Source organism: Acomys russatus, chromosome 29 (assembly GCF_903995435.1).
Source record: "Acomys russatus chromosome 29, mAcoRus1.1, whole genome shotgun sequence".
Lineage (NCBI taxonomy): Eukaryota > Metazoa > Chordata > Mammalia > Rodentia > Muridae > Acomys > Acomys russatus.
In genome coordinates this window covers 32,398,085-32,414,283 of record NC_067165.1, presented here as the reverse complement: position 1 = coordinate 32,414,283, position 16,199 = coordinate 32,398,085, and the positions used below count along the sequence as shown (strand labels likewise).

The 16,199-nt window shown below is 51.4% G+C and overlaps 1 protein-coding gene across 1 annotated transcript; it reads left to right on the top strand.

The window, feature by feature from the left end:
• Nucleotides 1–354: 354 nt before the first annotated feature.
• Pink1 (PTEN induced kinase 1) lies at nucleotides 355–15,480 on the top strand. Its single transcript, XM_051171260.1, has 8 exons — nucleotides 355–802; nucleotides 5,667–5,930; nucleotides 6,627–6,727; nucleotides 8,903–9,085; nucleotides 9,541–9,704; nucleotides 13,376–13,503; nucleotides 13,767–14,003; nucleotides 15,105–15,480. Exons 1-8 carry the CDS (start codon nucleotides 416–418, stop codon nucleotides 15,360–15,362), a joined length of 1,722 nt encoding a protein of 573 aa, XP_051027217.1. The 5' UTR covers nucleotides 355–415; the 3' UTR covers nucleotides 15,363–15,480.
• Nucleotides 15,481–16,199: the final 719 nt, after the last annotated feature.

Below are 16,199 nucleotides of genomic sequence, written 5' to 3'. Positions count from 1 at the left end.
GAACTTCAACCTTAGCCAGCTCTAATACCTGCATACAATCTGGTAACACAGCACTTTCTTATCTACAAAATTGGCACCCTTATATCACTGGTGGGAAAGTTAAGCCAGTTAATAAGTGTCAAGGGCCTGGATCGGTGAATGATAACAAATATTAGTTTCCTGACTCAACTTCTCATCTTAACCAGGACCAGGGAAGTTAAGTTAGCAACCCCTCCTCTGGGGTTCAAAGTGCAAACCAGTCACGTTTAAGAGGATGCGCAGGTGAGCGCTCAGCGCCATCGCGCGCCGAGCGGGAGAACTGCCGAGGCCCCGCCCCCCGCGCTTGCGCACATAGGCACCGCCCCCGAAGTTTGTTGTTGTTCTCCGCGTCTGGGACGTTTGTGGCGGTGGCAGCGGGTCGGGTCGCGGAGTCACCATGGCGGTGCGACAGGCGCTGGGCCGGGGCCTGCAGCTGGGTCGGGCGCTGCTGCTGCGCTTCGCGTCCAAGCCCGGTCCGGTGTCAGGCTGGGGTAGGCCCGGCCCCGCGGCGGCCTGGGGCCGCGTAGAGCGCCCGACCCGGGTTTCAGGCCCCCGAGCACAGCCGCGCCCGCTGGGGCTCCCCCTCCCCGACCGCTACCGCTTCTTCCGCCAGTCGGTGGCCGGGCTGGCGGCGCGGATCCAGCGGCAGTTCGTGCTGCGGGCCCGGGGCGGCGGGGGCCCTTGCGGCCGAGCAGTCTTCCTGGCCTTCGGGCTGGGCCTGGGGCTGATCGAGGAGAAGCAAGCGGAAGGTCGGCGGGCAGCCCAGGCTTGTCAGGAGATCCAGGTGAGCACAGCTGTGGGCTGGGAGCACCGGGAGCTGACCGAACCCAGGCCTGAGAGCAGCCCGGAGGCCTGACGGGGCGGGGAGAGGGCGGGGCCTGGGGCAGGAGGAGGCGGGGTTAGGAGAGCGAGTGGTCGCCGGGAGGGGGCGGAGCCACAGTTGACTGTAGCGCTTGTGCCGAGGCGAGCCTAGCGAGGAATCTGGCCCGACCTGGGACTAGAGAAGGAGAGGTTATCACTAAAAACACAACTGGGAGCAGGGGCGTGGGGGCTGCTTGAGTCAGGAGGGAATAGGCAACTCGGGTTTAGGGTGGAGGCGTGACTTCGGGCTTTGGACAAGTCTGGAAAGCGGTTCTAGTGCCGTTAAATTGGCGCTGCTGATTGGTGGCGGGCACAGGAGCAGCAGCAGGGGCGGGGCTAGCTGGACAGTTTTGGGGGCAGGTCTGAGGGTGAACCAGGGCGAGGTAAGAGCGTGGGCGTTGGGACTGGCAGGTCCCTGAGCCCTGATTGGACAATTAAAGGGGTGGGGTATTCGAGGACCGACTAAGCTGTGAGTGGCATCTTAGTTACGTGTCTAGGAGCATGTCCTGAGGGCATGCCTAGACATGGTACTGGTCAAGAGATAAAGGCAAAGATTATGGTCTCTCTTTGAGTATAAATTTCCTCGATATCATCCGTTAAGGCTGACCTGGGCGCTGGAGAGATAGCTCAGAGGTCAAGAGCACTGACTGTTCTTCCAAGGTCCTGAGTTCAGCTCCCAGCAACCACATGGTGGCTCACAACCATCTATAATGTGATGTGGTGCCCTTTTCTGGCCTGCAGGTATACATGCAGGCAGAGCGCTGTATACGGAATAATAAATAAGTCTTAAAAACAAAAAACAAAACAAAATTGAGTCGGGCATTGTGGCACATGCCTTTAATCCCAGCACTCGGGAGGCAGAGGCAGGCGGATCTCTGAGTTCGAGGCCAGCCTGGTCTACATAGTGAGTTCAGAACAGTCAGGGCTACAGAGAAACCCTGTCTCGAAAAACCAACGCGGATGGGGGAAGGGGCAGGGAGAGGAGAAAGCTGACCTGTTTCCCATTATTGATGGCCTAATTGGCCAACACTTTGCATTTCTTTTACAAAGAGTACTGCTAATTATTAGTTCCTGTTGCCATGTGGCAAGTGGCTTTAAGTGATTTGCTTTTCTTTTGGTGTGTGTAAAGCGGGGGGGGGGGGGGGGGGGGTGATAGAGCCCTGATTTATATATGTAGCCCAGGTTGGCCTTAAACATCTGACCATCTTCATCTCCAAAGTGCTGAGATTACTGACATGCGCTACTGTGTTTTGTATACCTTTTCTAAAATCATAAGGCTCCATGCCTTGATGGAGTTGTCATCCCAATTTATGGAGGACCCATAGTCAAAAAAGGCGAGATGGCTCACTCAAAAATCACACTCTTGGTAAAGGTAGTGCCCGATTTTCAACCTTCCAAAGCCTGAATGTGCCCTCTGCTGAGCCAGACTATCACCCCAGTTTAGCCAAACAATGTGAGAGGCTGAGCAGAGAAGACTGAGCTGTGGGAGAACACAGCAGCTCTAACGTTTTCGTTAACTAGAGTGGAGCTATGTCTGGATATATGGGATTTCTCTGGTGGTTTGTTTTGTTTTGTTTCGTTTTTTTCTGTGTGTAGCCTTGCCTGTCCTGAGCTCCCTTTGTACACCAGGCTGGCCTTGAGCTCAGAGATCCACCTGCCTCTACTTCCTGAGTGCTGGGATTAAAGGCATGCGCCACCCTCCCCCCCCCCAGCCCCCCCCCACCCACCCCCCCACCCCCCGGCTTAAACTCTTAAAATAGCACAGAGACCTCTCTTTCTATTCACAAAGTCTTCTGGTCAAGGTCATCCAGACAAACGAAACCAACAAGCTGGGTGTATTTAGAGACAGGACTTATTGTGAGGACTTGGCTCATGCTGGGCAGGCTGAGCTAAAAGCGGCAGGCAGGCCCAGTAAAGAGCCAGCTCTGCAGTTCAAACTGTAGGTTGTTGGCTGCCAGAACTGAGCCTTTCTTGGGGAAGCTAGCCTTTTCCCTAGGCGTTGGGAACACTTGCTGAGAGAGTGTACCCCTGCATTTTACAGGGTAGGGATGAGGGTCAGAGGATGAGGAGCCATGCTCAAAGACACTGATGAAGGACCAGGCAAGCATTTTCTCTTCTCCCTGTCCCTAAGACTGGGATCCAATTCCTGTGTCTTACGTAGCTGCACAGGGAGACGCTGCCTCAAGCAAGCAAGCAAACAGCCAAGTAGAAAAAGATGAGTACAAATGACAGATAAGCATATGTGAAAGTGTTCAGCACCACTGGCCATTTGACAAGGGCACATTAAAATGAGGTAAGGTATTCATGCATACTTACTGGAATAGCTAAAATAAAGTTAGGACAATAGCAGATGCCAGTGAGGGAAGGGAAATGGGCTCTCTTGTTACATCACAAATGGAAAGTAATACAAAATAGGTGTTTACCACACCAGCCTGTCATTGAAGCCATCAGCATCTACTTGGGGAAACAGAAGCATTCACACAGAAACCTGTGTGCTGCAGTTGCTATGGAAACCGGTAACCCTAGCCCTAATCCTCAAAAGATTAAAAATAGACTCATTCTAGCCAGGATTCCACTTCTGCACATATATTCAGCATAATAGGAAGCATGGGCAGAGCTTTATCCAGTGACGCTCCAGGCAGCTTTCTTCCACTAGCCAGAGAGACTGACCCCAGAGTGCTTCGGTGCAGGAGTGAATAACAAAGTACACACACACACACACACACACACACACACACACACACGAGGACATCACCCAGCCTGCTATGCCTGGATGAGTGTTGAAGACAGTATATGGCTCTAGTTCTAAGAGCCAGATGTCTATGTGTTCCCAGACAGACAGGAGGAAGAATGGAGTGCAGTTGTAGAGTCTTGGTTCTCTCGGCTGAATGGTGCTTGGGTGGTTGCTTAGCAACATGAAAGTACATTTAAAATGCTCCAATTTTAATATATATATCATATAATTAATGCTGGGCATGGTAGCCTATACCTCTTTTAGTCTAAGCATCTACAGGAGGCAGAGGCAAGCAGATCTCTGAGTTTGAAGAGAGCCTGGTCTACATAGCAAGTTCCTAGCTAGCTAGGGATATATGTAGCGAGACCCTGTCTCAAAAGAACATTTTTTTCATAATCTAAATATAAATCTACTTACTGTTGTACATAAACGATGGTAGCAACATTATTCATAATGTCTCCAAAATACCCATCTGTGAGTGAAGAGTAACACCAGCCATGGTATATTCATAGTGAAATACTCCTCCACAGTAACAGGCACCCACATATATATACAGGTAGGGACCTGAATGTACCTGGGGGCAGCAGGCTTAATGTGTAAACACTGCACGATTTCATCTCTAACTCTCTTGACATGGGCTGTCCACGGGGGCACAATGGTGACACAGGTGCTGGGAGAAGCAAGGAGTTCTGTGGCCATGGAGCTGCCCTGCATCTTGACTGGGAGGTGATGACGTGAAGATTGTGTGAGGCTGCATACTTGTGCTCGCACACACAGACACACACACGTGCAAGTTTGCCAAATGTAGTGACAGTTCAGTGTGGGTTGTCGTTAATTGTGGACCTGTGTCAATGTGATTTTGTGCCACCACTGCATAGGTATTCTGGGGAAAGGGCACAAGGGACATTTTATGCTATTTTTGCAACTTCCTGTGAATGTAGTTACTTTAGAATAAGAAGTTTAAAAGTGTCTTGGCCTCAAAACCCTGGTTGATGGGGATTCCTCTCTCCTGCCCCCTGGGCTTTATGAAGCTATTGGCAAGGAACACCCATTTTCATTGCATTAAACTATTAGAAGCCTCACTTCAAAGTAGAGTAGTTTCTAGGGACCTGTGCTCAGGAAGTGCAGAGGGCATGTGTGACAGGCTGGTCCCAGGCTGGTTATGGAGAGAGGGAGGATGGCCTAAGCTGGGCTTGAGGAAATAGGAGTGTGCCAGGCACAGCAAGAATGCAGAAGAAGCCTGGGGGAGAATGCATGAAGGGACCCAGAGAGGGTAAGTACAGAGGATACCCAGAGGTGGGGTGTAGCTCAGTAGAGCAGTTGCCTACTGTAGGTAAGGGCCAGGACACTAGAAACAAGTATAGGCGTGCCCAGCCCAGCCACAGTTGTGTCCACAGGGAATAGGTTCTAGGTCCCATTCAGATACCAAAATCCACATATACCAATCCACATCCCTTCAACAAGACGGTGGTTTTGGATGGACCTGTGCACACCTCCTGTGTGCTGTAAATCGTGTATCTCCATCGCTTACAGGGCCCAGCGTGGTGGTACACAGACCTGAATAAATGCCATGTGAGGAGCTGCTGACTGGAGCGTTGATAGAATAAGGGCAAGAGAACGGTGTACAAATGAATTACTTGCTTTGTTTGGTTTAGCTTTTTTTTTTTTTTTGGTTTTTGGTATTTTGAGACAGGGTTTCTTTTTATAGCCTTGACTGGCTGGCCTCGAACTCCCAGCAATCCACCTGCCTCCTGAGTGCTGGGATTAAAGGCATGGGCCACCATGCCCTGCACTTAGGTGCTATTTTTAAAGATTCTTTTCCATCTTCAGTTGGTTAGAGCCACAGATGATCACAGTGAAGGAACATGTGAGACAGACTGTCTTAGCCAATGAGGAGAGGCAGGTAGCGTGTGCCCAGGGCAAGCCCACACTTAAAGTCAAGGTGGCAGTCTGGGTGAGGACCCTGCCCCACTGTGCCCCTCCCCTCCTGTGTTTGCTTCATGGTGGCCTTACTATAGCCCCCTAGATCACAGTGCGTTCTTTTTCCTCACAGGCAATTTTTGCACAGAAAAACAAGTTGGCGTCTGACCCACTGGACACGCGATGCTGGCAGGGCTTCCGCCTGGAGGATTATCTGATTGGACAGTCCATTGGCAAGGGCTGCAGTGCTGCTGTCTATGAAGCCACCGTGCCCACATTGCCCCAGCACCTGGAGAAGGCCAAATGTGGCGGCTTTCTAAGGAAAGGCTCAGATGGGGAGCAGGCTCCGGGGGCCCCTGCCTTTCCCTTCGCCATCAAGATGATGTGGAACATCTCGGTAAGGATGACCGGACAGTGTTCAGGGACTGGGGAGATTGTCACAGGCTTTCCACAGGAAGGGCCTGTAGAGTTAGGCATCGAGTCTGTTCTCTGAGAGTCTGGCGCGGTCAGTTTCCGTTTGTAACTTATCCACCATCCACCAGGGCTTCAGGTCCCGTCGCATATTTGGATTCTGTCAGTAAGTAAGGGTGGGGCTTGAGAGTCTGGTTTCTCCCCCCAATTCTGATGGTGCCCTGGCTTCTGGCCTGTGAACTCCTCTGAGAGGAAATTGGCTAACCCACAGGTTTCTGAGCTAATAGTTATTTCATTTGATATAACCATTCTCCCCTCACCCTTAGCTTCTGTGGCCAGGAGTCCTGTTCCTCCCCATGCCCAACCACCTGATCCAAGGTTTACTGTCCCCTCCCTGTGGCTAGCTGTGAGCGGATGGTCACCAGAGCCCTCCCTGGACTCTGTGCCTTGGCTTCTGTGCCTTGCCAGGGCCGCTTGACAACCAAGAGCTTGCTCCAAGTAGGACCTTCCTCCAGTCTCCAGGAGGAACTGCTTTTGGCTTGCCACTTGAGAGGCGTTCTCTCACCATGGAGATGAAAGCCAGCTCTAGGTTGCAGCTGCCTTGCAACTACCCAGGCAGGGCTTGAACTTGACATTCCACAGGGGTCAGTGCACTCATATGTGCACTTCGGGTATGTTCTAGGCAGGCTCCTCCACTGAAGCCATCTTAAACAAAATGAGCCATGAGCTGGTCCCAGCAAGCCGGGTGGCCTTGGATGGAGAGTACGGAGCAGTGGCTTTCAGGTAAGCACCCCTCCGCCCACCAGAGCACTCACGGGTTCTTTGGGAACAAACACATCATTTGTATCCTCAGCACCATGTCTAATGTGCCACACAGTTATTGAATGATGCTTGGGAAAAACGGAAGATCCTCTCATGCCAGCTAATGATGTGGATGCCTGATTTACACAAGGAACTGGAGAGAACACCATCCAAACAGGCCCAGTTCAGAATGCTAGAGAAGCCAGGCGTGGTGACACATTCCTTTAATCCCAGCACTCGGGAAGCAGAGGCAGGTGGATTGCTGTGAGTTTGAGGCCAGCCTGGTCTACAAAGCAAATCCAGGACAGCCAGGAATACAAGAGAAACCCTGTCTTGGAAAACAAAAAAACAAAAAACAAAAACAACAAAACAAGAGCAGTGTGTGGACATAGCGCCACCTAGTGGTACATGTGCCCTATCTCCACAGGTGGGAATACTATAGACAGTGGCCACAGCCTGGTGTACAGACTCCATCAGAAATAGCCCTGACCCTCCCTCTAGTTGTTTCCATGACTTTCATAGCTATCTGGCCTTCAGTCCTGTGTGTCTTCCTGTTTTTCCAGGTGACAGTGACAGTTGGTTCTGCATTGAACCCCTAGTGCCTGTGCTAAGGGTACTAGCGGAAGCACTGCTGGGTCTCCAGAGGAACTCCTCTAGAGCACTCGGAGCCATGTCCACTTGGCCCCATCCAGAAGCTCCTTGCTGCTTCTCCCACCCCATGTCTCATCCTTGGCCATTGTGCTCTCCCCACTCCTCCCCAGAAGGACGAGCTCTGCCTGCTGTGCTCAGGCTGCTCTCTGTACATTGCACACAGACCCAGGTCAGACACACCCGCCCATCTCCCCACACTGCCTCAGAGCTTGTATGACCCCTGCCTGGGTGCTGCCAGCCTCCTGCGGGGGTCCTGACTCTCCCGGTCACCATTGACCCAGGGGCAAGGCCTATGCCGCGTAGTGCAGGGGCCCACTCCTGTGACACAACACAGAAGGGGCAGAACAAGGGCACCAGGCCACAGGGCTCCAGGACAAGGTAGGCATCCTCTGAACTTGGCTCCTCTCTGGGCACTCCGCCATTCTCCTCTCCACCCTTAGCACTGATGTTTCTTCCCTGTGGCTCTTCTGTTCCTGGGGGCTTTTGCTTCTTGTCCCTTGTCCCCTAAGATAAGTGACTTCCTGGCCTGTTCGTCTTCCCACCAGCCATCGGGATCTCTGATGAACCCATGAGCACATTGCCCTTGGTTCCAAATGCCCACTCTTGGTTTTGTTTTTGTTTTTTGAGACAGGATTTCTCTGTGTAGCCTTGGCTGTCCTGAACTCACTTTGTAGACCAGGTGGCCTCAAACTCACAGAGATCCACCTGCCTCTGCCTCCTGAGTGCTGGGATTAAAGGTGTGTACCACCATGCCTGGCTTCCAAATGCCCACTCTGGATCCAGTCAGCTTTGAGGGCCAGAGCCACCCTGTCCCCAGTGTTAACCACTGTGCCTCTGTGTGGCCATGGCTATGGAGCCTCCTGTAGGAGTGGACACGGGCCACTAGGTGGCACCACTACAATGAACTGGGGTCTCATTTGGGAAGGAGCATGCTAGCTTCTGGGGTCAGGGAGATGATTTGGGGCTAGGTCCCTGTCCTCATGAAGCTAAAGATCTCCTGTGTTAGATCTCAGAGCGGTGACCACTCTATTTGGAGTTCTGAGCATTGTAGCTAATGCCTGGTTCTCAGTGTGACAGGTAAATGCATCCGCACCCAGTACCAGAGTAAGCACGACTGCAGTGCTTCTGTGCACTAGCACCTTGCGCAGGGCATCGAGATCTTGCCCCATTTCCCACTCCACCCCAAGCTCAGAGGGAATGAGTGGTATGATCAAGGATTGAGTGTAGCAGCTTCCGGGGTCTCTTAGCCACTGTGTTCTGCCATGTGGGATGAAGAGATGGGCACTGGTGGACTAGAGGAGCCATTGAGTGTGAGGAGCCACCACTGTTGAAGTTTTCCTCAAGCAGCACAGTAGCTGCAACAGGACAAACCTGCAGTGGATATTGGTGACTGAGGGAGTGAGGGAGTGAGATGCATGCGTGCGTGCCTGTCGTGGTGGCCTTAGCTCATCTTCCCAGCACTTGTCTCTGATGCTGATTCATCTCTTGTTCCATTTTCCCAAACAGGAGATCCAGAGGCAATCCCAAGCAGCTAGGGCCACACCCCAATATCATCCGGGTTTTCCGAGCCTTCACTTCATCTGTGCCCCTCCTGCCAGGGGCCCTGGCTGACTATCCAGATATGCTGCCCCCGTGCTTCTACCCAGAAGGCCTGGGCCATGGCCGCACACTGTTCCTCGTTATGAAGAAGTAAGCAGGAGGTGGGAGAAATGGAGGGGTGGGGGAGATGGGGTTTAAGGATCTTGAAACAGCTTCTCCTTCCTCATGGGAGCTGATCCCTGTCCTTGGAGCACAAGACTTCTGGGAGAAACAAAGCATGCAGAGGTGAGGGCTGTGTGCAGGAGAGAGCTGTGCTAGAACGAAACACCCCATCTTCCAGGATATTCCTCCCAACCGGTGCTCTTGGCACATCTGTGGCTCCTCTCACTGTGGCGTCCTCCTCCTGTGCCACCTAACTGCAGAGATGGATCTGAGGAGTTGGGGCTGCACTGTCATGGCTTCCGAGATTCAGGGTCAGGCTGGGTGTGGTCTGAAAGGACGAATAGAAATAAGAGCAGAAGCTCCTGGAGAGGAGAGGGCCAGTCCTGGCAGTGAGTGAGGCTCTGGGAATTGTGACTCCCAGACTTTCTGCTCTCTCCTGCCAGCTACCCGTGTACCCTGCAGCAGTTCCTTCAGGAGCATAGTCCCAGTCCCCGCCTGGCCACCGTGATGACCTTGCAGTTACTGGAGGGCGTGGACTACCTGATTCAGCAGGGCATCGCCCATCGGGATCTCAAGTCTGACAACATCCTTGTGGAATTGGACTCAGGTAGGTGCTGACCACACCCAGGGAGGGGGAAGATACCCCTCGAGGGCAAGGCGTGTGTGCATGTGAAGTGCGCATGTGAGGGGCCAGGGTTGGGTACCAGGCTGCTTCCTCCATCTTCCCCTTATGTGTTTAGACAGGGTCTTTCACTGAACCCAGAGCTCACTGTTTCAGTTAGACTGGCTGGTCAGTGAGCCCCTGGGATCTCTCTCCACCCACCCCTCAGGGCTATAACAGCTTTTACCTGGGTGCTGCGGGCTTAGGTCAGTGGTTAGAGTTATGAGGACCTATCTCTCCGGCCCTTGAGTGCACTGTTCTGTACTGTTGTCTTTAGCTCCAGTACAGAAGAGGAATACTATCTGATGGGTGAGACAGGCAACAGCTCTCTTTTAAGTTTCTGGGGTCTTCTCTGGGCCCACTTGCAGAACACCACCATCAGTTGATCCTGTAGTTCTCGAACCAGTGAGAGGAACGTGAGAGCTACCTGCATACACCCAGCACCTCCTGGGGATGCTCTAAAGGAGCCGCAGATGGCTGGGTAGTTAGCTGCTTTCTCTCCTGGATGACCCACATGGAAACTCACGACTGCCTGAACTCCAGTTCCTGGAGACCTGATGCCCTCTTGTGGCCTCCATGGGCACCTACATACACTTGACACACATAAACAGATAAAAAAAATTTTTTTAATTAAACTTAAGCCAGGCATAGTGGTGCACTGCACACCTTTAATCCCAGCGCTCAGAGAGGCAGAGGCAGGGGAATCAGTGAGTTCAAGGCCAGCCTGGTCTACAAAGCAAGTCAGGACAGCCAAGGCTAAACAGAGAAAACTTGTTTTGAAAAACCAAGAAAAAGAAAGCTAAGTGAATTGGCTTTTTCAAGGAACTCTGAACTCCTTTATCTTCAAAGGCCCATTTATTAGACTGTCGGCATTACAAACTCAAACTAGAGTAGAAAGATCCTTGGAGATCACTCAAAGGTGCAGTCCATGGTCTCTTGGCATTATCTAGTTAACTACAACATTTTCCACATGAAGTTACCTACCCCCACCCTACCCCTTATCTAGTCCCCTTCTAGGCCCTGTGTGGCGTGTCATGCACTTGTTGGCAGCCCTGCTTCTCCAGCTTGCTCATAAAGACTCCCATCCCAGTCTTGGCCTGAGCTCCTAGACACAGTCTAGTTCACCCATGTAGTGAGAATTCTGAAAATTTGATTTCTTTAAAAAAAACAGATTAGGGGACTGAAGAGTTGGCTCAGTGGTTAAGAGCACTGTCTGCTCTTCCAAAGGTCCCAGGTTCAATTCCTAGCACCCACATGACAGCTCACAAGATCTCCAAGATCTGACACCCTCACACCAATGCACATAAATTAAAATTAAATAAAATAGTAAAAGAAAAAAAACACAGATTAGGGAATATGGATGTGGCTTTGCAAGGAATGAAGTAAAACCCATGAGTGCTAAGTCACCCATAACACAGACATAAACAAAGTACAGATTGACAGCTGTATGAAACTGTCAGGTCCAAAGGAAACTCCAACTCCCCAAACCCCAAAGGCAGTCCATTCCATAAATGAGCTCAAGATGGACTGTCAGAAGATTTCTGGAGCTTAGATAAAAGCCAGCATTCCTCAGGAACTTGTGAGACTGGCTCCCTTCAGCCAAAAGAAGTCATTTCCTGGGCTAGAGAGTTGGCTCAGAGGTTAAGAGCACTGTCTGCTCTTTCAGAGGTCCTGAGTTCAATTCCCATTAACCACATGGTGGCTCACAACCATCTGTAATGTGATCTGATGCCCTCTTCTGGCCTGCAGGTGTACATGCAGGCAGAGCACTGTATACATAATAAATCTTACACACACACACACACACACACACACACACACACACACACACACACGAGATTATAAGAATGTGCTTTTGAGCCGGGCGTGGTGGCGCACACCTTTAATCCCAGCACTCGGGAGGCAGAGGCAGGCGGATCGCTGTGAGTTCGAGGCCAGCCTGGTCTACAAAGTGAGTCCAGGATGGCCAAGGCTACACAGAGAAACCCTGTCTTGAAAAACCAAAAAAAAAAAAAAAAAAAAAAAAAGAAAAGAAAAAAAAAAAGAATGTGCTTTTGTTTTAATCCCAGGTGTGGAATATGGGGCTGCTTTGTAGCAGCTATGATTTGCTTCGTACATGCTCTGTCAAGTCATGGCTGACTGTTGCCAGCTGGAGATAGTTTGTGCAACTGTGTGATGTTTGGAATTCTGGGGACTTTTCAGAGGGTGTATAAATACTAGGGCCCGGAGAGGGGGGGTGGCTGGGTGGGTGGTTTTCTAAGTAGTCATGCTCGAAGGAGAAATTAGATATCCTGATGGTGAAGATCAAACTTGCCCCGAGACGCTGGATGCCCTTAGTCAGCAGGAGCAGTGTAACAGTAACACCAGCCCTGCTTCGTGCACAGATCTCTTTTCTTTCCTCTTGAGCCTATTTCTCTCCTGTCTAGTGATAGGGAGTAAAACAGAGTGGGAGATAAAGGGAGGAAAGACAAACCCACAAAGTAGCAAAGACCAGCTACAAGTGGCACCCCACTTTGGGTGACCCCCCCTAACACTAGGTAGGAGAGAAACAATGATAAAAAAAGAGAGAGATCCTGAATAAAGTCAGGGAGCAATGTTGTGGTTATAGCTACTCCCTGCTGACCAGGTTGTGGTTAGCTACTCCCTGTGATCAGGTTATGGTTAGCTACTACCTGCTGACCAGGTTGTGGTTAGCTACTCCCTGCTGACCAGGCTGTGGTTAGCTACTCCCTGCTGACCAGGCTGTGGTTAGCTACTCCCTGTGATCAGGTTGTGGTTAGCTACTCCGTGCTGACTAGGTTGTGGTTAGCTACTCCCTGCTGACCAGGACATGGAGCTTCTTGGGGCAAGGATGATCTTCGCTGTCAGGACATCTAATTTCTTTCTTGTTTCTTTACACATGACTACATAATAAGCCCACCCACCCACCCACCCCGTCTCTCTGGGCTCTAGCATCTATATACCCTCTGAAAAGTCCACAGAATTGCAGACTGCACAATCACAGAAACTATCTGTAGCTGGCAATATCATGGCCCATCAGAGCACAAGGCAAATCATAGCTGCTGCGAAGCAGCCCCATATCCCACACCCAGGATTAGAACAATAGTGTGTTCTTACAGTCTTTCTGTGGTGTTTGGTTTGGTTTGGTTTGGGGGGGGTAGTTTTGGTTTTTCGAGACAGGGTTTCTCTGTGTAACCTTGGCTGTCCTGGACTTGCTTTGTAGATCAGGCTGGCCTCAAACTCACAGAAATTCTCCTGCCTCTGCTTCCTGAGTAATCACAAGTGTACACCACTGCATCCAGCTACCTTTCTGTTTATTTTTTTGGTTTTTTTGAGACAGGGTTTCTCTGTGTAACTGAGCCCTGGCTGTCCTGGACTCTCTTTGTAGACCAGGCTGGTCTCAAACTCACAGGGATCCACCTGCCTCTGCCTCCCAAGTGCTGGGATTAAAGATTGTGTGCCACCACTGCCCAGCCCCCTTTCTCTTTTTAAAGAAACCAAAATTCCAGAATTATCACTACATATCCATGTCTTGGTGGTGGCTTCTGGAGGGACCTGGGAGGGACTGTTGGGGCCAGGGGCAGACCCTGCTGCTCATTTCTGCCACCTCTCTGCAGACAGCTGCCCCTGGCTGGTGATCTCAGATTTTGGCTGCTGCTTGGCTGACAAGCATGTTGGCCTGCAGTTGCCTTTCACTAGCTGGTATGTGGACATCGGTGGGAACAGCTCCCTGAGGGCCCCTGAGGTGAGTCCTGCTGTGTTCTGCCATCAGTGGGTATTTCCTTAGTATTCCCAGTAAATGAGGGTTCCTGCCCCGATTCCTTTTTCAGTAGGCTGACCTGAGGTCCGTGGGACGTCTGTCAGCATCAACCAGGCAGTTTCGGCAGATCACTCTGGGCTAGATGCATGCTGCATTAAATTCTAGGTTCAGATTTGATCCCAGCTTAGGAGACATGCATGAACCAAGTGGTAGGCCTGCTGGGCCTGACCTCACACTGTTTCTTGAAGGTGTCCACAGCCCAACCTGGCCCTCATATAGTGATTGACTACAGCAAGGCTGACATCTGGGCTGTGGGGGCCATCGCCTATGAAATCTTTGGGCTTCCTAATCCCTTCTATGGCCAAGGCAGAGCCCACCTTGAGAGCCGCAGCTACCAGGAAGCTCAGCTGCCTGAGATGCCCAAATCCGTGCCTCCAGATGCAAGACAGCTGGTGAGGTCACTGCTCCAGCGAGAGGCCAGCAAGGTGAGGCTGATTCCAACCAATCTTTGGGCTGTTTGGATGAGGGTCTCTGTTCATGTCTGAGTCAAGGCTAAGTGTAGGCATGCTCTACAGGGTTAAACAGAGCCTCCGCCACATCCAGGCAAAGGCCAAACACAGGACAGAGTAGGGTTGAGAACAGGAGTAGGAAGCTGGCCAGCAAGCCCTGGCAGTGCACCACACCCTTTGGGTCTCTTTTACTACCTAGTCATAGGGCTTTTGTATGCTGCACATGCACCGTGCCACCCATGCTCCCAGTCCACTTGGCTTTGGTTATGTAGGAAGTTGCTTAGGATGGGGTGGTTAGATGGCCCACCTGACAACCTGAGTTCAATCCCTGGGACCCACATGAAGGTGAGAGGGCTGACCTCACACATGTGTCACAGCATGCACACCCATACACAGCATACATAGCCAGCAATAATGAGAAAAATGTAGGGCCAGCAAAATGGCTCAGAAGGTAAGGGCACTTGCTGCCAAGTCTGATGACATGAGTTTGATCCCTATGACCCACACTATGAAAGGAGAGAACCAATTCCCACAGCCTCCCCCACCCCAATAAATAATATGGTAAAATATTTTAATTTTGTTTAAAGGAGAGTGGCTTAGAAAGAAAAGGATGTTTTTTGAGAAACTTGTAACAAAGATGCAGCATGTGGAAGGAAACACTGTTCTCAACCAGCAAGAGCAGGGAGGCCAATCTGTCTGAGCCAAACGTGCAGTGGCAGGTCTGCTTCAGAAAAGCCTGAGGCTGACCTGATGCTGTTCTGCAGCCTCCACGCCTCAGTCTTCACAGCTGTCTTCTTGCAGCAGCTGCACAGACAGCGTTAATCAGCAACTACAGCAGGTGCAAAGGCTTCTTGCCCCATGCTAGAGCCCAGACAGTAGTGTGAGTCCCCTCCATGACAAAGGTGTCCCAGCACAGCTGACATGGGGAAGGGCCTGGGATTGGTTAGGGAGCAGCTGAGGGAAGATTGGTGGAGGAAGAATCAAACTGGAGCAGGCCTGAAACGACGCTCACACGGCAACAGTGTGGAGCAGGTGCTTGTTGCACGCATTCTGACTGCACCTTCCATTGCTTTGCAGAGACCATCTGCCCGTGTGGCTGCAAATGTGCTGCACTTAAGCCTCTGGGGTGAGCATCTTCTAGCCCTGAAGAATCTGAAACTGGACAAGATGATTGGCTGGCTCCTCCAGCAATCAGCGGCCACTCTGCTGGCTGACAGGCTGTCAGAGAAGAGCTGCGTGCAAACAAAGCTGCAGATGCTGTTTCTGGCTAACCTGGAGTGTGAGGCACTCTGCCAGGCAGCCCTCCTTCTCTGCTCCTGGAGGGCAGCCCTGTGATGCCTCTGCTGTGCTGTTAACTAAAACTCGGGGCATCTGTGTTGTGACGTCATGATAGTATATGAAGGACAAAGGAGGTAGCTTGGCTGGGTGGGTGGGAGTCGGGAGACAAGCTGGAGGAGGGGCTGGTCAGCCAAAGAGTAAGCCTCAGGTTCAGTAAATGCAAAGAGCAACCGTGACAATTCAAGCTGTAGACATTCGCTAGCTATGCGGGCTTGGAGGAATCCTATAGCCCTTCCTATTTAAGTCTCCAGGAGAATGAAAACATGAGTTGGCAAGCAGTAGAAGGGCCAGACAGGAAATGACTCGCCTGTCACCGAGGCAAAAGGACAAGTACTACAACACCACTGACGCTGCAGTGTGCTTGTCAATAAATTCATTTTGTAAGTGGCAGGCCAGCATGGATCACAGGTGAGCTTACCAGTGGCTGGGCTAGATGTATTCTTCTTAAAGAATGTTCACTGACCACCAAAGGGTGTCCATGCTAAAAACAATATGAGGGGTAGCCCTGTGCACACACTGGAAGTAATGAGTAGAAATTGCTCAGAGAAAGCACTGCCTGTCCTTGTATGTCCTCAGCGTAGCTGTGCGGGAGATGAGTGATTGCGGAGTCAGACCTGCGCTCCCTGTCAGAGATCCAAGATCCAAGTGGGTGGCAGTTGATGACATCTGTCCATTGTGCCAGGAATGGGCTTTGTCTGGCCAGTGCTGCTTGGAATGTGCCTCCGAGGCTGAGGACAACTAATATGTACAACAGTGTTCAGGGACCAACAGGAAAAGCCATCCTCTAATGGCAGGGGTGTCTGTAGGGCTGCTCCAAGGTACGCCTGGAAATCT